The sequence below is a fragment of the Mytilus californianus genome, unplaced genomic scaffold (assembly GCF_021869535.1).
Source record: "Mytilus californianus isolate M0D057914Y unplaced genomic scaffold, xbMytCali1.0.p SCAF_8, whole genome shotgun sequence".
Classification (NCBI taxonomy): Eukaryota; Metazoa; Mollusca; class Bivalvia; order Mytilida; family Mytilidae; genus Mytilus; species Mytilus californianus.
In genome coordinates this window covers 85,762,845-85,786,457 of record NW_026262734.1, presented here as the reverse complement: position 1 = coordinate 85,786,457, position 23,613 = coordinate 85,762,845, and the positions used below count along the sequence as shown (strand labels likewise).

General features: G+C 31.1%; 1 protein-coding gene across 1 annotated transcript in view; it reads left to right on the top strand.

Moving 5' to 3' along the window:
- The window catches only part of LOC127712878 (ankyrin-1-like), a 159,018-nt gene extending 140,918 nt beyond the window's left edge, over positions 1-18,100 (top strand). Inside the window, exons 9-11 of the mRNA XM_052219481.1 lie at positions 12,683-12,784; positions 13,259-13,360; positions 17,993-18,100. Of these exons, the coding sequence (XP_052075441.1) occupies positions 12,683-12,784; positions 13,259-13,360; positions 17,993-18,100 (312 nt within the window). The remainder of the gene's footprint in view (positions 1-12,682; positions 12,785-13,258; positions 13,361-17,992) is intronic.
- The last annotated feature ends 5,513 nt before the right edge of the window (positions 18,101-23,613 follow it).

The following is a 23,613-nucleotide window of genomic DNA, read 5'->3' as shown; positions in this document are numbered from 1 at the left end:
ATGTCAACTTATGGGAAACGAATGTGTTTGTTATGCTGATTTATAACATGAATTAAGTCAATGACTTTCAGACCCCGCAATAAAATTCAACAAGCAAATCAAATATGAGTTGCTCTGTTTTATAAATTTAAGTAATAGGCATTGCTGAACGCAATAACGGCACTGCACATGTTACGTTCGTTTAAAGTCAAGGAATATGACAGTTAATATCCATTTGTTTGATGCGTATGAGCTTTTGATTTTGCCATTTGATTAGGACCTTTCTGTTTTAAATTTTCCTCGGATTTTGGTATTTTAGTTATTGAACTTTTTTTTAAACTTTAACTAGCAAATGACGTTTCAAAGTGAAAGAAAATAGTTTGAAACATTTAGTATCCAAGAATGTATGAAGTTATTCCTATAAAAAGTGTATCACGCTTGTTTTAAACCATTTTTTTACTCCAAAATGACGTTCTTACGCAAAGGACTAACAACTGTGATATTAAAAATACGGTTATAAATAACGCTTACTGAACTTCCAGGATACAAAGCCCCTTTCTAGATTTAACTTCATCAGAAACGCTTAAACCAAAACATTAGAAAGTCAAGGATGAATGCATACCAGAATAAGTTAAATTGTTAAAAGAGAGAGTTGACACGACCGGTGGATCAGTGTTTTTTATAACGCTTAAGTCATCATGCAACTTTAACGTTAAGCAAATTCTTGTACCAATATATGAATATATACTAAACTTGATAAACGTAGTCATCTAAACACCTTTTAAACATGTAATACGAGCCCATAATATATAATCGATACAAACAAAAACCATGCAGTGATTGTTGATCGCATACTTCAGTTTCTAATTAATCCTCGAGTTTGTTGCTGAAGTTTATCGAATCGTGGCATTGAAAAGCAATCAACAAAGTTCATAGAGCACGTGGAAAAAAAGAGATTATTAGAGCGATATCATATTTATTTTATATATTCCATGCTTTTCCAATTCTTAATTTAACTTTGCCATAACTGTTGTTAAATGATTTAATTGTTCTTTAAGAATCAACACACTATTTAACTTCCAGTGAACGTTTGTTTACATTCTTTTAATCACGAGTTTTCCTTTGCTTTTACACTGTGCTGTTGTCGAGATGTTGCCTGGTTAAGATCTCTGCATATGAAACAGGAATGGGGGAATACAGTACGGGAAGACAATTACTCAAAAGCAGTATATTTCTGAAGATGTTGATACGATTAAGGTTTTGTTATTTAAAGGTCCATGCACATTTTTTTTAATAGTAAAACTTAGCCATTCAAGTATATGGAAATCTTCTACTTTTTTTTTTAATTTGAAGTTCATATGACTTTCACGTTAGAATATTGTAATTCAAGGATTTTCTTATTAAAAAAGGTTCCCGAATGTGTTTTTTAACTTGTCAAATATTTGCAATTCCTTGTAAAATCGCAAAACTTAAAGTATGACCATATTTTGTATTATCAGTTTACAATGAGAATATCAAAAGGAGGGTGTATTAAATAACGTTTTATTTCTGAACAATGACTATATTAAATTTCAAATACCCAATACGTAACCAAATCTAGCAAACCTATACTCAAGAATATCGTATTCAAACTCAGAATTCAACCAATTAAATAATTTGATTCGATGATTCGAGCACACATTTTGTACTCCGAGTACTGAGTGAAGTTTTATGACTGAGAACCTTTGTGTATGTACATGTTTACCAGAGGAGGTACGACACTCTGTGTATGACACGCTAATTTATCTGATGTTATAGATAGGTCGATGTTCTGTTATGTCATTAGTAAGTAACAAGCAATTCTTGGGGTACACATTTCTTCGACATTGAAGGATTTGTATTTGGCATTTTCCGGGGATAATTTTGTATTTATTTGACGTGGATATTATAGTACGGTGACAAATAAGGTAAATTTGAAAATTTAATGGACCGAAATACCTCACGGCTAATTTTGGTCTTATTTTGTAGATTAATATAATATCCTTTGATTTAGGCATGTCGTAGAGTGCAAAAGATTTTTGAAAACTGCGGTCAAAGGTCAAAAGGGGGGATTTTAAAATATCGCAAATTTTACTCATTTTGGACAATTTTTCGGTAGTCTCTCATGTTAATTCAGAAATTTTTTCTATGGAAGCATGCTCAATGAATGCTCAACGAATGCAGCTAGTCATATGTATGACTGATTGCCAGATATTAGTGATACATACCCTCGCTTGCAACATGTAAGAAAATGAAAAAAATATATTTATCTACGAAAATTATCGACAAAAAATATTCATAATTCAGATTTAGCTATGCAATAATATATTGCCACATATAAAGATAGTTTTGGGAAAGTTTTGTTAAAATGCCATAAAGAACAGAGGAGAAATAAGAATTGTAAAGTTAACACCCGGTCCATGATGTAATGAAAAAAAAAATGATGAAATTCTTAGATGAGTATTTAAACTTAAAAGGATGTTAGAACTATAAAAAATAATCTTCATGTTCGAATTCATGACACTATAGTTTATGAAATTTGTTTTTATGTTAATAAATAAATCAGTACTAGAGCAATAGCACACTGAGAAGATGTGTCCCCCTTTTTTTTAAAACAACGACAGACATTGTTTTCCTTTGTTGATGTGGTTCATAAATGTTTCTCGTTTCTAGTTTTTTATATAGATTAAACCGTTGCAATGGTTTTTCCCGTTTAAATGGTTTTACACTAGTCATTTTTGGAGCCCTTACTGTTCGGTGTGAGCCAAGGCTCCGTGATGAAGACCGTACTTTGACCTATAATGACTAACTGTTACAAATTATGACCGGGATGGAGAGTTGTCTCATAGGAACTCATACCACATCTTCTTATATCTATTAACAATGGAATATATAGCAGAATTGAAAGCCCGATATATATGTGAACTACAAACAAAGATTCACAGAGATATTACGCTTCAAAAGTTGCTGTCTATGTATAATTATAATACACTAACACTATACATCAATATGCACATCAATTTGAAAAGGTAACGGAATACTAGGAGAAAAAGTGGATGTCATTGTATGGCGCCGACAATACTCATTTGAGTTTATTCAGATCACCATGTACTGATTGACCATTGCTTCTGGGGTCATTTTGATCGGCGGTGAATTGATTTTCACTGGAACATATGTGTCGATATAAGAACCAGCTAGAATGACAAATTTTTGATAAATGCATGTTTTTTTTCCGACCCTTGTAATTTTCTTCCTTTGCCAATTTCAATTAGAGAAGACGTATCGTATTCTGTAAGAGCGCGAGCTGCTGTTGGTGTGCCAAACATCAGCTGGGGTCCAATAACTTAAAAAAAGTTGTATATGTCGTGTATATGTAAAAACTGTCTTGTGGCTATGGTTGAAGATACGCCTCCAGTCTGAAATCACAATTCATCATGTTTGACATCTGAGGAAAAAACCTTATTAGAAATAAATCATAACTGTCTTGATTTTAATATGATGCAACCCCTGGAATAACTTTTCGATATCTGTTCATTGACAAACAGAGGCGACAGAATAATTCTTATATCTGACTCATTCACTTACAGATCCTGCACACAATTGCTTTACAGTCTATAGATTTTGAAAAGATCCCGCTAGAAATATTTCGTCATGTTCTTGCAAATCAAAATCATTGTAGTGCGATAGTTTATAGTTACAATGTACCTACACATTTTATCAACCCATGTTTATTTTCAGGTGCATTGATCTGCATTCAATGACTTGAATAACAATTTAGATCGACCACCATTTGAAATAAACCTTTTTGTCCCTTTGACGCCTTTTGTAGCTGACTATGCGGTATGGGATTTGATCATTGTTGAAGGTCATACGGTAACCTAAAGTTGTAAATTTCTGTCGTTTGGTCTCTTGTGAAGAGTTGTCCCATTGGCAATCATACCATATCTTCTTTTTATATACACCAATATCCGATGTAAGCGGAAGGTTGGGCGCCCGCTGACCATAACTACGCCACATTCTGTATGTGGCTGTCCTAAGTCGGGAGCCTGTTATTCAGTGGTTGTCATTTGTTGCTATGTTACAATTTTTGTTGTTCGTTTATTAATTTGTAAATTAATTAGGCCGTTGTTTTTCTCGTTTGAATTGTTTTACACTTGTCAATTCGAGCCCTTTATTGCTGACTGTGCGGTAAGGGCTTTGCTTATTGTTGAAGGCCGTACGGTGACCTATAATTGTAAATGTATATGTATTTTTTGGTCTTTTGTGGAGATTTGTCTAATTGGCAATCATACCACATATTTTTTGGATTATGGTTTTAAAGCAGTCATTGGCCAAATCTCTATAACCTTTTTTACATAAGACTTTGGACAATACCAATACCATCTATCTGATCAGGGGTGTACTGGTTTTTCATAAAGGAATATCACACACTCAGCTAAAGTATACATTTTCATTCAGTATCACATGAGAGTGCATTGTAATTATTATCCATATGAAAATAATCGTCATCTACTAACCAGTCAAAATATTTATCAGAGAGGTTGGAATATATTTTAAAGATAAAAAATTTCGAACGATCGTAAACAGCTTTTCACAATTTTTTCGCAAAATGAAATACCTGTAAACAAATGTAACTATACGACAACGAAAATGTTTTTTTTTTCTTTCTTTCGCAAACAGATCATCATGTAGACTTTCTATTAATATTTGAAAAGCAACACATCAAGTAGTTAACAATGCATGCTGAATGTTGAAGCGGCTTGTTATTGAAGTTATTTTTGAAGAGTAAATTCACCACTGGGTGACCTGCCTGATAATTTGCTTCATTTAAAACAATATCGGCACTCTTAAATGACTCGATATGCCTTAATTGCTTAGCTTGTTGTGTGACTTTTGTCTCCAGAATAGACATTTTTACTAGTCATGGCAATGCCATAGATCGTGTTTTACCGAAAGTTTATTCGTCGTTACATGCATGTTTTTTTCCCTAATACAAATGCATCAAAATGTTTTCTTCTTGGACACGTAAAGAATTAATAACATGACCTTCGCTACTTTACTCGTTCTTATTTAACGGAATTAGCACTGACAATTATTTTTCGGAATTTTTCGGATGTGTTCCAATATGGGTTAAAATTAGTCTTTTCGAAAAACAACAATAAAAGCACATCAAAAGTTATTAAACCTTAGCATCTGTACGTATTCAAGTACATACACACAACTATTGATACAAATATATATTCTTATTTATAAAACTTAAGAAAATGCATATTTGATTCATTGCATTTCATATGACAGGGGGAAAAGGGAAAAAGGAGCGTTACATGACTTATTGAGGTGAAAATTGAGTAGTAATACTGCTATGGGATGAGTTTTATAAAAAGGCTTGTTAAATTTGATTTCTATGTTCTATCAAACTTTTATATATCAAACCTTCTTACGTATTGGTTGTTCCACTATTTTTTGTGAAAATTTACTATTGGTGATATATATAAGAAATGTTATATACTTTGACAGACGGTAAGATTGAAAAAAAATGTTACATACATTCGAAAATCGTCAAATTCACTCAGTTTATATGTTCATATGATATAAAAGTTTGATGTCAAATAAAAGCTGCTACATCACTCTTTCATCTGATACCAATGATGATATTTTCATTCGGGAATTTATTATAAGCGTTCCCGTGTTTAAAAATGAATAAGAAAAAAATCCGAAAATCACACTTGAACGCGATTTTACAAAAACTGCACCGTGGGAAAACTCTACGACAGGGCTAAAATGAAAGTATAATCTTTACCCTATCTTCATGTGGATTTTCAGTCGTGAGGTATTTCGGTCCATTAAACTCTTTAAATAAGCGACTTTTCCCGATTTGTCACTCCACTAATATACAATGTCTGACAATTTCGCGGAAACTTTATTTGAAAATATTCTCGTCATCCAAACTGTTTATTTTAAAATTAAAAGAAAATCTTGGAATAAATGTTTGGCAAATTATTAAAAAAATCTATCAATTTTAATTTAGACCCCACCCCCGATAAACCGTAATTTTCATATTTATACAGGTAACAAATTGACATCTCAAAGAACTAAAAGAAACAGACACGTTGACCCGATATGCTCACGTTATCATTTTTTGGGGTTCTGAAACAAAGGTTTATTCTCCTCTTGCAGTCTTTGTATATTGTAGTATATAGGAAGGTTAGTATACATATAATGTTGACAACTTTATTTGAAAGCTTAGATCAAAGATTTTTAGACGTTTTAATTGAAAAACAACTGATATAGTATTGCAATTCTGGAAAATATTACACCTCATATAAAAAAATACAGTGTAGGTCATTCTTGAATGAAATATAGTCGTAATATGGATGTTTACACGTTATCTTTTTAACATTACAATTTGAAGTCAGCTTTCAGAGAACGATTGCTTTGAAATGCTACGGAATACCATTTTGCTAAATTGACAAGTAAGCACAGAAGTTCTGATCGATTGTGTTTACATAAAGAGAAAAACCTTCGGACTTTTTCAGATTTTCAGACGTGGTTCCGATCGATAGTGACAACGGACAGTTCAGTCGGTTCAGTCATGTCAATGTAAACAATACAGAAGGTTCGACCATGTAATGAATATCCAAGTCAAATAAGTACAAAACTATCCACAGGAAATGTCAAATACAAAAAAAAAAATGAGTCCTTTAAATGTCAAGGTAATGTTCACCCAGCGAATTGCTTATAATTAATGATATAACATTACAGAAAACGGTCTATAACATAAGACAAATCAGCGTATCGTTTTCACAATGTGGACCCTCCTCTAGTATACATGTCCAAACACCAGGGCTTTCAATCAGAAAATTTAAATCAGTACTTGGAGTACAAAACGTATGCACGAAACACCAAATCTAGTATTTTGACTTTTGTGTCTGAATACAATAATCGTACTAAAATTATTTATGTTCGTAAAGCCAAGTGCAATGCTTAGTGAAATAAATAAATTATGTGTCCCAGTATAGAAAGATAACATCCATATTTAGAGAGGAGTGTAAATCATTTTAAGAAGCTTACCTATATAATTACAATTATGCGTTTTATATATTTGTTTTCGACTTTGTTTAAAATATAACTCATTTTTTGTAGGATTCATTTTTTTTCCAACTTTAACATTTAAGGAAAGATTACTCAGACAATCTGAATTTTATAAAGAAATGTGTACTGATTTACCGATTCTATTTTGTAGCATGAAAATGAGTCTTTCACTTGTTATTTTTATTTTCTCAAAACATATTAGAAGAGCTTTCTTTTCATATCTTATCTTAATACTTTATTGTTTAGATTTTTTTCCTCCCTCCAAAAAAACTAGTCTGTCTTTGTAGAATCTATACAAATTCTTACCATTTTGCACAAATTTTACCTAATAAAATTCTTTTTATCAAAACTTTGTTTTTTTAAATTTAAAAAAAAAATTCTTGATATAAACTTTTGGCCAATTATTTTAAAAATCTATAATTAAGACCCCCTACCCCACTCCCCTCCCCATGAACCTAACTTCACATATTTATTCAATAAAAAAAATGACATCTCAAACAACTTAAATATATAGAATGTTGACAACCTTATTTGAAAGTTAAGATTAAAGTTTTAGGCGTTTTAATTGAAATAACAGCTGATAGAGGATTGCAATTATAGAAAATATTACACCTCATACCTGATTTTTTTAAGTACGATCTATAAATAACAATTTGACAACATCGAAATTTTCTCCACGATCAGCAGCGTGTAAAATATTATCATCGTTCTGAAAAAGAAAGGTTTCATTGTTCCCATTAAATACGTAAATATTTACAATGCTGCTGCAAATTCAAAAAAACTATATGCCATTCTTGAGTGTTATGTCGTCGTAATATGGATGTTCACAAGTTATCTCTTTTATATCTAAATTTGAAGTCAGCTTTCAGTATATGTAATTAATATATATCATACATGACAAGACCAGTTTATTTTTTTTGGAGGGAGGAAAAAGAACTGAAAGCTCTTCTAATATGTTTTGAGAATATAAAAATAACAAACATCATAATACAAAATAAAATAGGTTTATTAGTACACATTTCTTTATAAAATTCGGATAATATGAAACCTATAATGGTCTGCAGAACTACTAGACAATTGATACTTAACTCGTACATATATAACCTTAACAATGTAAATTCACTTGTAATGTTTGAACATGATATCTAGCCGAGAGCATTGCATCAGTCTATCCAAACACAGTCCCACTTCTGCAAATCCAAAACTGGTTACACTTTTTTCTGAATAGCAAATTAGATCTGCTGCACCTAATTGAATGTGTTACAGTCAAACCTGGGTAAACTGGACCCTGAATAAACAAAATTCCTTTCTATTCCGGCCGAAAATTGAAGTCCCATTATTTCCCCTTTAAAGTCTTTGTAAACATATCCCTTGTAAACTTGACGCTGTGTATTCCGAATTCCAGTCTAATTATGCAGTCCCAATACTCTTAATTACATTAATAATTATCTGTCAAAACCGGTTTGTTAAATTAATTTAACATGATAACAGTATTGATCGATTTGAAATCAAAACATAATAGTTTATACAAGATAGTTTTTCATGATAATCAATTAGCAAGGTGTTAAACCATGAACCTACAGTAGACTCATTGAGCTTTATTATTGAAGCAGTATTAATTTTTAATTAAAATAAACTAAAAAAAAAAAGCCGAATATATCTCAGATAGAAATTACCTTGTAATCTTGATAAATTTTCAAATCGCGGAGTAAGAAATTTACATTGTGTCTTCAAAATGCTGGGTTCCCTGTTCTGAACCCCGACACAAATGACCCTGATAATGAAGAAGACCTGGATGACGACATTTCATTGTCGAGTTTATGGGTATCGTACATTGAGCGACAATATTTCGATCATGATGAAATTTCGTTTGATAAAATTCTTGCTTTTTAATTGGCTATACCGACGTAGGAAATGAACGATAGAAGTAAAACGAAACTCTCGTGAAACAATTCAAACAATGCGAGAATTATGATGCAAATGAAAAAAAGAATTTAAAATGAAACTGAAACTGACGAGTCGGAGGATGATGTTACCGAGGTCGATTTGACATACGAGGATATGTAAAAAAAAATCAGGAGGTAAACAATTTCTGAAATTTCTAAAGCCAATGAATGCAAAGACACAAAACAATGATCATGCGTAGTTTAATGATGAAAGACAGGAACAATTGTAATGTTCATGTCACAATGTCTTCACACAAATCATGACATAACTTTTAATAAATAGATTATTACGGTATTTGTATTTATTAGTTTACAATTTAGAATGAGACAGAACTTTTACATGCAGTATATCTGACGTCACAAGTCAATAACTGCCTGTCAAAACGGAAACCTGAATAAACCGACCCACTGTCCAAATCGGTCCTTTTTCACAGTCCCATGGCCGGCCGGATTATACAGGTTTTAATGTAATAAAATAATAAAAATAACACACGAAAATATTGAATGCGTATGATGAAAAATGGTCTAGACTTACACAAATAATAGGGATCATTTTATCTATCCGGGAATAAAGGGCTAAAATGAAAAACAAATAAACTTTAAAGAGAAAAACATCAGGATATATAGAAAACTACAAAGAATAATTATTGTAAGTTAAAATAAAAAGGATCGATGTTGGTCAACTGGGGCGAAACATAAACATCTTCAAATGCATGTTATACAGTAAAAACTGCAATCCTCTAATTTCTTTAGAGCTACACAAAACTTTTGTTGGTGATGATTATTATTTTGTATTTTTGACACCAGTGTGCGAAAAATCATAGATACATATTCCTTGTTTGTTTTTGTAAAGGAATATTTGTCTTTGTGGCGAACAACACTGATTATTGTGGATTCATTTATTTTTCTCGGGTATCAATTTTCGTAAATTGAGGAAAGCTTGCATTTTCGTGGATATTTGATTTCGTGGTTTTGCCTATCTCTACAGACAAAGCCTATAGAAAATGCATTATTCGCTAAACATTTAAATTCGTGGTTCACCTGTACCCACAAAACCCACGAAAATTGGTATCCAACGAATAATAATGAATCCACAGTAATACAACAATTACACTTGAATCATAATCATAATATTAATGTACTTTTTGGATCGATAACATATGTGTTGTGTTAAGTGGATTGATATGTCATCAGATAATCGGTATCTCAATGGGAACCAATGAGAATTTCCGATTGTGACATTTCAATGAATATTGATTTTCATGGCGGGTGGCGTTTGTATACCAAGAAATGCTTACCTTACCCGACCCACCCAATCTAGCTCTATTTATATTTGATAATATTCCCTCATTTTCTTGTTTTATCTTGATTTGAATGTTCTTAATGAATGTATGATATTTAACATAATTAACTGTTGTTTGCTTCCAACTTGAATTTATAATTATCACACACGGAAGCCTCATGAAGAATGCGATTTTGTTACAAATTTTAAATGCGAAATTTGCAATTTCTACGTTTTACCGAGAATACAAAACAGTCAATAGATAACTGTCGACCGATAGATGAAAATTGCAAACAAATTGGATTCAATCTACATTTACTTAACTTGTAAAAGATTTGAAATTAAAAACGATACTTGCAAGCTTTTATTGGGAAAATAATCAATTTAAGTTATTAAAATTTTCTTGGATAATTATTGGCGACGCATTAAATATGATAGACTATCTACTGAAAAGGGCAAAACAGATGCATAATTAGAATAATTTGATGAAGGTGAAATAACATTAAACCCATGCCTTTGGATTTGAAATTAATCATTTGATTCGAACAAGTATCGCACAGTACATCCAGACCGTTTACCGAGATAATTCTTCACCCAAGGATTTAAATTTCTTTTACAAATTAACTATTTCTACTTCGATGGAAAACAAACTTACACATATAAATGTAACCCACAGCAATGGGGCGACATGTACTCCAACTTGTGCGAATCAGGCAAAGTCGTTTAAAGAGAACAGAATAAATAAGAAAAATTATAAAAATTACCATGCATTGCAATGACGTTTGAAAATACATATTTGACACTGAATACATGGAATACGATATCAAGCTAAGATAATTGTCTTAATGGATTGATTGTTCATGTGATACTATTCGTGGCAATTGAAATATTTGGTATTCAAATTATAAGATAAAGGTAAAAATATTGAAAAAGATATAATTCAAACGACCGAGTAAAACAGCAATGTTTACCTCAATAACAAAAACACCTACAATACATATACTGTAATATTTTGCCCGACCAAACACCATTGTCCACTGAATTTAATAAACGTGACATTCAAAAGACCAGAAATAAAACACAAAATAACTGCAAGAATTCTGCATTTTACATAAACAAGAACAAATCATATCATATTATTGCATTTGGAAAAAAAAAAGGACAAAGGTCATTTGATGTGTGGAAATATATTTTCAATAATATTTTATTTCATCTTATTCGACTGTTATTATTTTTATCAGCAATCGGTGCACACATCTTGTATATACTTAAACCAGACGATAGATTTTAGAAACCCCACAGAAGGTCCAATGAAAATATAACATATGTAAAAAGAACAGAAGATCTGTTGATGTCGAGTTTCATTTCAAATAAGGCACCAACAATCAGATTTTCCCTTAAAAATCTTCGTTGGGCACTCCAACCGGTTTTACCTCTGATATATTCATTGATGTCAATAATGTGTGTTGTCAACAATTGATCGACGTTATAGTAGAAGTGAGTAAAGGTCACGTTAAGACATTATCTTACAGCACAAATCTGGTTAATTGTATGCCCTTTTGAAAGTTGGTTTCTCTTCTTTTCTATTTATGTTGACATAATATAAAACTATAACAGTGTGAATAAAGTTAACACGTGGATACTGATTTCCAGCACATGTTTCTAAATATTTGCTAAAGCTAATTGTTTAAAAACAAAACGCGACTTTTATGTGCTTACGGCATGCCAGTTTCTTAATCAAACCGCAAATTTCAAGATTTCAATAACAGAAATTCATTAGTCAAGGGAATGTTCAGCTACAGAAACATACTTTAATCACTTGGACGTTCATATGATAGGTCATTCATTGTTACAGTTTATTTGCTGAATATACATTCTATAGTACCTTATTTAAGGTGTTCAAATTTTTTTTTTTTTTTATCTTTTACTCAATGTTTTGAAACCACCACCTCCCCCCCCCCCCCCTAGATCCTTTTATGTTGTGTATACTTCCATAGTCCTTAGCATTAGTTCTACTTATATATTTCATATCAATTATCCAAACACATATTTTTCGTCAAAATTTTATTTTAAAATGTTTGGTTTTTGGATATCATGTGTGTGTAGTGATTGTGTTTCGTGCATTGATACACCCCTTCTTTTGTTTCTTTTCAGTATTTTTTTACAAATCCAATCTACCCATCCCCTTAATTTTCAAAAGTGTTGGATGAATTATGCATTACTGCTTGATCTAGACTGCAATTATAAAAGTGATGTTAATTTGAATTTCATTCATTATTCTGAATTAAATTATGGTGTGATTTGCCTTTTGTTATTAAAAGATTAAAAAGATTTGTTATCTTATTATGATCCCTATTATTTCTAGGATGGGAACACTGCATTTGACATAGCGGCAGAATCCGAATATTTTGATATAGTCAAACTGTTATCAGGAAGAACAACTATAGATCCAGCAAGAGTATATGAGGTATGTAGTGTACTGCTTGAGATGATTTTCAACCGTTGCTTAATCGGCACAGACAACGTCAGACTCAGTGTTCACACATATATATTTGTTCCCACCTTATAAATAAACGAAATACCGAAGAGGAAAAAGGACTTACAGTTACCAAGAAGAAATCACAGGCATCCATTTTGTCTGATTCTTTCAAACTCAGTAGATGGTAGACAGTGGTGGTTTTATAAAGAAAGAAAAAAAGAGTCAAGTGGAATCATCTTAAATCGGAAACAATCAAACTAAACGTCCACAAAGTATTACTAACATAACTTATACAGGTTACTTTTATAATAGAATATTTTAAAATGAAATCGTATCTCATTTATTTTATCTGTTACCTCCCTGTTATTAAATGTTGTCTTTAATAGAAAATTTGTGAGGCTCATGCATTTTTTACCTTTTGCTTAAGTACTGGTAATATGTCAACATTATTTTGTATTTCAGGATGGAAACACTATCTTACACAAAGCTACTAGAAAAAGAGAACTCGAATTGGTCCAATTGTTACTAGAAATATCAAATATAGATCCAAATCAAAAGAATAAGGTATCAGTTACTATGCATTTCAATCCGTCGTAAAATTGCAACGTGTCAAGTCTTATGATCATAAAACTGGATCCCACAACAACTAGCTGCATAAATTGTGTATAATAAAAACTGAACAAATCTTCCCTTATTTAGTACAAATGTAACAAATGGAAAATTAATGCTCAAGTATGTGGATCAGTTTAAACTTTAAAGGTATGTGTGATGCTTAGTCTTAAATTTTTATGTAGTGTTCTTAATGTTGTCGTTTGTTTTAGTTTTAGCCATTGTATTGTCGGTTTTTTAATGATTTGTGGTTGTCTTTTTTAAATTTTCTGCTTCTTTCTAAAGTGCTATTTCAGATTTTTTTTTTAATTTTCATGCAGTGTATATGTCATACTTTAATGTTATAGACCAAGGTATGTTGCGATAGGTTAATTACGTCAAGTATTGTCATTTTATTGAACATCTGTACTATACCGTTATATTTGAGTGAAGTTCTATTCCTTTAACGGATTTGTTTTTACACTCTTTTTCACGGATCGAGAATAAAGCAACACTTGGAGGGTAGAGATCTAAAATAACAACTTAACATCGCCATATTTCTGTGTATCTGTTTCAAGTCAGCAACCTGTAAAATATATGTCCGAAGTCATATGTGTTCATGTTGATCGTTTTTAGGCGTATGTTTATATGGTAGATCTTTGATTGCCTTACCTGTGAAATTTATTATTATTTGACTAAACAATTAGCTTGGAAATATTTCATAATTTTAGGTTTGACAGTATTGTTACTGTCTATATGTTGTCGTTTAGTTGCTGTTTCATTGACATAAACACTGCTTCACTTTTAACCGTATAAATTAATATCAACATTATCATCCATTGATGATAAATTGTGTCGTATTTGTTGTGTTTATATTGGAAAACACATGTTTAAGTAATTTGATGGTAAAAGTAAGACCAGTGGTGACAGTTTTGTCTGCAAAGATTAGAATATAACTAGTATGGCTATGTTATGTCTGTAATGGAATCGTCTTTAGAATGCCATATCTCAACAGTCACGAACAAGAAATGTTATCTTTAATTTTCCTTATGCTGATTATTACTCAATGAATTAATTACCTTATTTAGAAAAATGAAGTAAATACTTGTGTATGATTTCCAATTATTTGTCATCATTTAAAAGGTAACTGATGTGCGTGCATTGCGAAGCTTAAATAGATATAAGAAAATGTGGTATGAGTGCTAATGAGACAACTCTACATTTAAGTCACAATTTGTAATAGTAAACCATTATAGGTCAAAGTACGGCCTGCAATACGGAGCCTTGGCTCACACCGAACAGCAAGCTATAAAGGGCCCCAAAAATGACTAGTATAAAACCATTCAAACAGTAAAACCAAAGGTCTAATTTATATAAAAAAACGGGAAACGAGAAACACTTATCACCACTTCAACAAACGACAATCACTGAACATCAGGTTCCTGACTTAGGACAGGTTTATTATAAAGTAAATTGTTATAAGGTTACATCTAAAAGAAACAGCCTTTTGATGTCCTAATAATGTTACTATTATTATATGTACCAACTCTTCTCAATATACATTTAGGGAAAAAAGGATTATGCCTCAAATTCAAAAGATTGCTACGTATGCATATCGACGTATTCTATAAGATTTTCCAAAATCATATTAATATTAAGATTCTATTATGTTTAAATAAAAAAAGAAGATAAGAAGCAGAAAATGCAGAAGTGATATATTTGTGTTATCATTATACCATATTTACACTCGACTGTACCTTCAATTTGAATACTTGTATATAGTCTTTTCATAGCTTTCCATGTACTTTAAAACAGAACAGTCATATAACTTGTTTGCTACGATGTACAGTCTTCAGTAATCACCAAATACGGGTGCTTTTTTCATGTATTTCGGTATGTCTGCCATCTCCTATACACAAAAACACATTTGCTGAAAGATAGGTCTTAGTTAAATGCAATTTTGGGAAATTATACTTACGAGAATATCTTAACATCATTTTTTAAAGTTTCGCTTCTACTAACAGCTGTACAGAAATTGACAAAAAAAAAATCACTATCTGTATGCACACTTACGTTGCTTACGAATAGCTAAAATTTTTTAAAACATTTCTTTACTATGCGCTGGCAAGTTTATACCGGGAATTCCTTTCCAATATTATTAATAATTGATGCAATATAAAACAATGAAATGAATTCTTCTGTATTACTCGACGCATTCGGTAAAGTTCATTCGATTTCTCCAGTTTGTGTTTTGTTAAATTTGATTTGTCTTCTTAATCAATTAATAAGATTAGAACATCTAGAAGTTTCTGTTAAATATGATAGGTTATCGTCTAAAAATGGCAAAACAGATACATAATTAGAATAATTTAATGAAGGTGAAATAAAATAAACCCATGCATTTGTATTTGAAATTAATCATTTAATTCGAAAAGTATAACACAGTACATCCTGACCGTATACCGAGATACTTATTTACCCGAGGAATTAGTTTTACAAATTAACTATTTCAACTTCGATGGATAACACACTTACAAATATGCATGTATCCCACAGCAATGGGACGACATTTACTCCAATTTGTGCGAATTAAGCAAAGGCGTTAAAAGAGAACAGACAAAAATAGAAATATAACACAAATTACCATGCATTGCAATGACGTTTGAAAATACATATTTGACAACTGAATGCATGGAAAACGATATCAAGCTAAAATAATTGTTTTTATTGATGGATTGTTCATGTGATACTGTTCGTGGCAATTGAAATACTTGGTATTCAAATTATAAAGAAAAAGGTACAGATATTGAAAACGATATAATTCAAACAACCGAGAAAAACAGCAATGTTTACCTCAATAACAATAGAACCTACAATACATATACTGTAATATTTTGCCCGACCAAACAGTATTGTTCAGTGAATTTAATAAACATGGCATTCAAAAGACCAGAAATAAAACACAAAATAACTGCAAGAGTTCTGCATTTTTACATAAACAAAAACATATCTTATCATATTATTGCATTTGGAAATAAAAAAGAACAAAGGTCATTTCCTGTGCGGAAATATTTTCAATAATGTATTTTTTTTCATTTTATTCTTATATAATTATTTTATCAGCAATAGGTGCACACATCTTGTATATACATAAACCAGACGAATAATTTTAAAAACCCCACAAAAGGTCCAATGAAAAGACAACATATGTAAAAAGAAGAGAACATCTGTTGGTGTCGAGTTTCATTTCAAATAAGGCAACAACAATCAGATTTTCCCTTAAAATTCTTCGTTGGGCACTCCAACCGGTTTTACCTATGATATATACATTGATGTCAATAGTGTGTGTTGTCAACAATTGATCGACGTTATAGTAGAAGTGAGTAAAGGTCACGTTAAAACGTTGTCTTACAGCACAAATCTGGTTAATTGTATGAACTTTTAAAGTTAGTTTCTTTTCTTTTCTATGTATGTTGACATAATATAAAACTATGACAGTGTGCATAAAGTTAACACGTGGATACTGATTTTCAGCACATGTTTCTATATATTTGTTAAAGTTTTTTGTTTTGAAAAAAAAAAAACGCGACTTTTATTTGTTTATGACATATCAGTTTGTCCTATGTAATACTAACTAAACGTAAAATATGTAAGAAAATAGATCATGTTTTTTGACGCACGTGTTCAAAAAGTGTTCACGAAAACAATCCTTTTCTGTGGTTCTTTGTTAATCAAACCGCAATTTCAAGATTTCAATAACAGAAATTCATTAGTCAAGGGAATGTTCAACTACAGAAACACACTTTAATGACTTGGTACGTTCATATAATAGGTCATTCATTTTTAAAATTTATTTGTTGAATATACATTCCACAGAATCTAATTTAAGGTGTTCAAATTTATGTTTTTATTATTCACTCAATGTTTTGTAACCCCCCTTTATTTCCCCATGTATGCTGTATTCTTCCAATTGAACCTCTTTTAAAATACTTTTAACAAGGTAGGTGTCAAATTCATTTCAGATCCGTTTATGACTTGTATACTTTTATAGTCCTTAGGATTAGTTCTACTTATATATTTCATATCAATTATCCAAACACATATTTTTCTTCACAAACTGATTTTAAAATGTTTGGTTTTTGGATATCATGTGTGTGTAGTGATTGTGTTTCATGCATTGACACCCCCTTCTTTTGTTTCTTTTCAGTTTTTTTTTTTACAAATTCAACCAGCCCATCCCCTTAATTTCCAATAGTGTTGGATGCATTATGCATTACTGCTTGATCTAGACTGCATTATAAAAGTGATGTTAATTTGAATTTCATTCATTATTCTGAACAAAATTATTGTGTGATTTGCCTTCAAAAGCATCCACATTATCTGATTCTTTCAAACTCAGTAGATGGTAGACACTGGTGGTTTTATAAAGAAAGAATCAGGTTGAATCATCTTAAATCGGAAACAATAAAGTTGAAAACAAAATATCTAAATTAGCTTATCTGTTACCTTTTTGTTATTAAATGTTGTCTTTTACAGAAGATATGTGAGGCTCATGAATGTTTAACCTTTTGCTTAAGTACTGGTAATAAAATAAGATTTATTTTTCAGGATGGAAACACTGTCTTACACAAAGCTGCTAGAAGAGGAGAACTCGAATTGGTCGAATTGTTACTAGAAATATCAAATATAGATCCAAATCAAAGGAATAAGGTATGAGATTTATGCATTTCAATCCGTCGTAAACTTGCACCGTGTGAAGTGTTATGATCATAAAATCGTCTATGACAACAACTAGCTACACAAATTGTGTTTAATCACAACTGAACAAATCTTCCCTTATTTAGTACGTTTTCCAGGTGAAAATTAAGTTTTGTAACAAATATTGCTCGATCAATCTTAACCTTTAAATTTAGTCTAGATTTGTCTGAATCATCCCATCTACCTCAATTATATATTGATCCTACAAAATCCCAGGTTATTTGGTAGTTTGATTCTTTGCGGTCAGATCAAAGGATTTAATTAATAGGTAAAAAAAAGCTAGAATTTTCAGTTTTGATTCAATTCAGATAGTCACCTTTAACTATTTCTATAACTTTTTCAAATCAACTTGGATTTTCACACATCTTTACAGCTATCTTAATTATACTTTAAGTTAGATAATGGCAAGTGTATAACCTTCAGTGCGAATGCAGTATTCAATTGAACTTTTGTAGTATCTTTCCGATGAGTGAATGTATAAAATGCCATAAAGGAAAAGAGTTAAGCCAATTAGTTAACCCTTTCCATTTCCCACCGGTACAGGATTCATATGAGGCAAGCTTGAAAACATTTTTTACAATACCTCTTGTATCATCGACATTGTTTAATGTACAGATGTGGTAAAGGGCGCAAATTAATCTTCATAATACCCGCTTTGTGACTAAATGTGATTCAAACTTTCATTATTATCTGTTGATGGTCGATATACCTCTTACTGAAAAAAATTGTTGTTTGTTTTTCAGTAAAAACCTCTTTTCTCATTAAATTCTAACAGAATATTTTCACCAAGTAGTGCAAGGAATACTTTTTTTGGTTTTTTTTTTTAGGGGGGTAAAAAAGTATATTTTTAACAACTGTGCTGTGGACTTTGGAAGACTAATATCAGAATAATAGAAATAACATGTACCCTAGTAAAAAATGTAATTTCTAATGTACCAGCGCAATTAGAAACTTAAGGTGCGCTAACAATTCCTAATATTTTTTTACAGAAATTATTGAAAAAACTTACTAAAACCGCTTCAATATCCTGAAATTTAATTTAACCTAATTTTACTGTCTATTTCAAAAAAGAAAACCAACTACATACAGACAAACTTTTATTTCTGTTTGTAGTCTTGTATGTTTTTTTAATATTTGTTTACTTATATGATTTGGAGTTAAGTATGACATCAATTTCACTTAACTAGTATACATGTTTGTTAAGGGGCAAGCTGAAGCCCTCCTTCGGGTGCTGGATTTTCTCGTTGTGTTGAAAACCTATGGATGGCCTTCGGCTGTTTTCTGCTCTTTTCTCGGGTTGGTGTCTCATTGAAACTTTCCCCATTGTCCCACTCAATTTTATGTAAGTTTCAAAAGATAGTATGTACCCAGATGCTACCCCGCCCCTTTTTTTCCTTTTAGCTTGATTGGGCTCGGTTTGAATGAACACGTTTTAGACAAAAACTTAACTAGTGACTTTTGGAAAGATATCACGTGGCCTATAAAAACCCGAATCATCTTCAAATTTTATTTTTTGCTAATATTCGATCAACTATCTTTCATATGAGTCCAATATGGCAAGTTTGTACACTTCTAATTAAGGTGCAAACTTCAAAAGCATTCGGACACATACTTTGATTCATACAGTTGTATAAATGGCTCATACCTTTTGAGTGCCCTAGTGTCCATGGTTATCAGCCGTATCTATTTAATACGCAAACTTTACTATCGACTGTCGAATTTGACTACGACCACTGACCTCTTTTTACACCGGAAACGGATTTCGGTCTACTCGAATTCTCTTTTATAAAAAAATGTTTGTAGCAATTAAAGATTTTTTAATATAATATATATGTTCCTAAAACAGACAGAGTTGTTTCTGGATCATCTATTGTTTCTATTTCAAGACCTTCTCATAACTTACACAGACTTATTAGCTAGTTTTTTTTTCAATAAAAAAGTAAAGACTAGAAAAACACCACTGCATGCAACCTTCATGCTACCGGAAGTCGCAAATTGATATAATTTATCATGAGTAATAAAGGCTGTAAGTTTTCGTCCATTGGCATTTGATAATAATCCATTGTCAAATCAGGTCCTGAATAAATTTTGGCATTAAATTTTCTTTAAGCATCAAATACATTATCTATAAGAGGCAGGGGATGCTGCTGAAGAATGATTGATTTATTAAGTGAACGAAAAGCAATACGTAGTCTCAAGATGTTGTCTCTTTAACATATGTTCGCTAGTGGGTTCCTCTGTTATATTTTATTCAAGAAGAAGTTCCTGCCTTTGAATTTATTGTTTATCAGCTTGCGATGTACTATACTGATGGGATTTAACAGGCGAGCCATTTCCGGTATTACATTTACGCGTATATCTCTGATATCTCTAAATTGATTGCAAACACATTACTATTTGGTTAATATTTAATTTTTTATCTTTTTTTGTTTTTGTTTGTCTGACAAACCAGCTTTTGGTTAGCATGATAAATCAAATTGAATATCTCTTTGATTTGAATTGGTTTATATATAATTTAAGGTGGAACAGTGAATTTATGTGCACTTGACATCGTCTTAAATTAAGACGTAACTTTAATCAAATTATTAATATTAGCTACAATTTACCACGACTTTAAAGATAAGACATCGTATATGGGTTTTAAAATTTAAGAGAAACATTTGTTGTTTGATTTTTGATTAAACATCTATCTATTAGAAAAAAACTTGTTCTTAAATTATTTGAGTGGTTTGAATGTAATGAATCTTTAATTCAAGATAAACACTTTTTTCTTTGAACAAAAACTGTTACTTAGATCATACAATGCCTTTAAGCTGGTGTAATATAAACATTTTGAGAAATGACTATTCCACGTATAACAAAATGTAATTAATTTGACCTTTTACTAGGTAAGTCATATACATATAAAATTTTCCCTACAACTAAAGATTTTGCGGTGGTGAAAATGATCATAGAATAATAACACAATGACGGGATGTATTAGTACAGAGTCACGTCAAATGGGTATCACCAAAAATAAACTAAACAGTAAAAGTAATATTCATAAAGACAAAAAAAAAAGGAATACTATAACACGTTATTAAGATAATAAACAAAGTCAGTATCCAGAATTTGTATCATCGTGTATTATTTGTGAAGTTGATACGGAATATTTATCAACAAGGTATTGGTACCTTCTGATGAACTGTTTTAGGAAAAGGACGAGACGTTCTTGACATACCCCTGGTTCATCAACTTTCTGCTCAGACACTGGTGACGTTTTACAGTCTGAGTAGGAGCTGCAAGCTCTTGAATACCGAATCAGTTGGGAAATGTATATCCCATATGCAGGTGAAGTTGGTATATTGATACTAAGGTGCGGAATTGATAATTTCAAAATTAAAATCGTCTTTTTGTTATAAATTCTGGTACTGAGATGACCGTGTATGTCAAATTTGAGATATAAGTCTAAAAATGAGGCGGGGGAAGCTGTATCTGTTGTTTCTTTAATTTCTAGTTCTGGGGGATATATCAATGTACCCCAATCAGAAAAGTTTGGATTGTTAATGGAAAGAACATCATCAATATATCTGAATGTGAAATTAAATGACCTGGCTTCTTTGATATTTTTGTTTTTGACAAGTACCTGAAGGAACTCCGATTCATATGAAAATAAGAAGAGGTCAGCATGCACAGTTCGTTCCCATAGGAATGCCGACAATTTGTTGAAAAAGTCTACCTCCAAATTCAACAAATATGTTGTCAATAAGAAACTCCAGCATACTGATCACTTGATCCTCTGTGTAGCATGTTTTACCTTTTGGTTCACTATAAACAATATATGCCGTATGGTATCCCAAAGTAGAAAAATGTATAGCGTATTCAACCATTTTTATGTTGAAAAGCATTGTGAATTATTTCTTTTAGACAATTTTTCAATTTCACATGGGGAATGGTGGTATACAGAGTTGAAAAACCAAAGGTTTTGATAGAACTAATTTCAGAAAAAGGTCGTAAAATCATATGCAATGAAATTTCGTTTAATTTTCTATGAAATAAAAAAAAAATCTATTTAATATAAAATTTGAATTAGAATATTTCTTTAAAACAATTATCGTGAAACATAAATACTTGATAATTTTTTTAAGCAAAAATCAACTTATCAAAGATTTTTTCATAATATTCATATTTCCAAAAGTTCTTTATAATATATATGTCTTCTGTTGTGTACACGGAGAAGAGAAAATATCTATTTGTACGTTGATGAAAACTTTTGTATATCACAAAATCTAAACTCTGGAAATACATGTATACACAGGATGTTAATGTCACCTGGTGGCTTTTGGTTTGACACGATTCTTTTACACTATCTGACAATATATTGTTATGTAACATTATAACCTAAGTCAGAGTTCACCTGTTCGTCAAGGGACATTAGTTTTTTTTAAAGGTACAGAATATTTATCTATAATAATTGTTGGGTTGGGCATTATTTTTTTCTCTTGGGACAAAAACATTTTTTTTTCTAAAAGAAATATATATTTATATATATATATATTTCTAAATAAAGATAAGTTATACATAAAACAGGGAAAATACCTTAAAAAAAGGAGCAAAAAATAATTTTATTATAAATCGCAGTGTTAATTATTTTCTGGGAACAGTATATTTTGGATATCTGTCAAAATAAATGTTCCCGTGTTTTTTATTACACTTTACACTTGAAATCATTTATTTTTCATCAAGAAATTTTGAAATCAATCATATCGAAATATCATTAAAGAAAAAAACAGAAACAGCACAGATTCTGCATGCAAATACACGATGATTAAAATTAATGCGACAATTCCAAACACATCCGCCATTTTGAAAAATCCCGAAAAATCACTCTTTTAAATCGATGTGGGACGTAATTTGCTCTAAAATTAAACTGTTTTAAGTAGAATATTTCGCCAGATATATGTTTAAATATACTCAATCGATTTGCAAAGTTTGACTTTATTTACGGAATTTCTTAATTTGATGTACAAGTAGACATGGGTATCGGTAGATTTAACATAGCGTCAACGGGAAAATGACGAGAAAAAGTGCATTTTTTTACGATTCTCCAAGGACGTAATTTAATCAAAAATTAAACTGTCAGGACCAACATTGTTTGGTAAAAATATGTTTGAATATCAATGATTGATTTGCAAAAATTAGAAAACCGGTCAGATTAATGAGAAAATTGAACTTTATTGAAGCATCTATGCAATTTAAATGGGACAAAATAATTCAAAATGGCGGCTCTCTATACGTCACCAAAGTCACGTGATGTCTTACTTAGTTGGATATGTTTGTTAAATAATAAAATTGATATAGGTAATGTTGACATTTGTTGAATTCATTTAGTAAATAGTTTAGTCTTGCTAAAAATTGTAAATAAAGTAACAGCTCAATGAACTTTTTAAACTGTGTAAAATTGTAAAACCGGTCACTGGTGCAAAACGTGC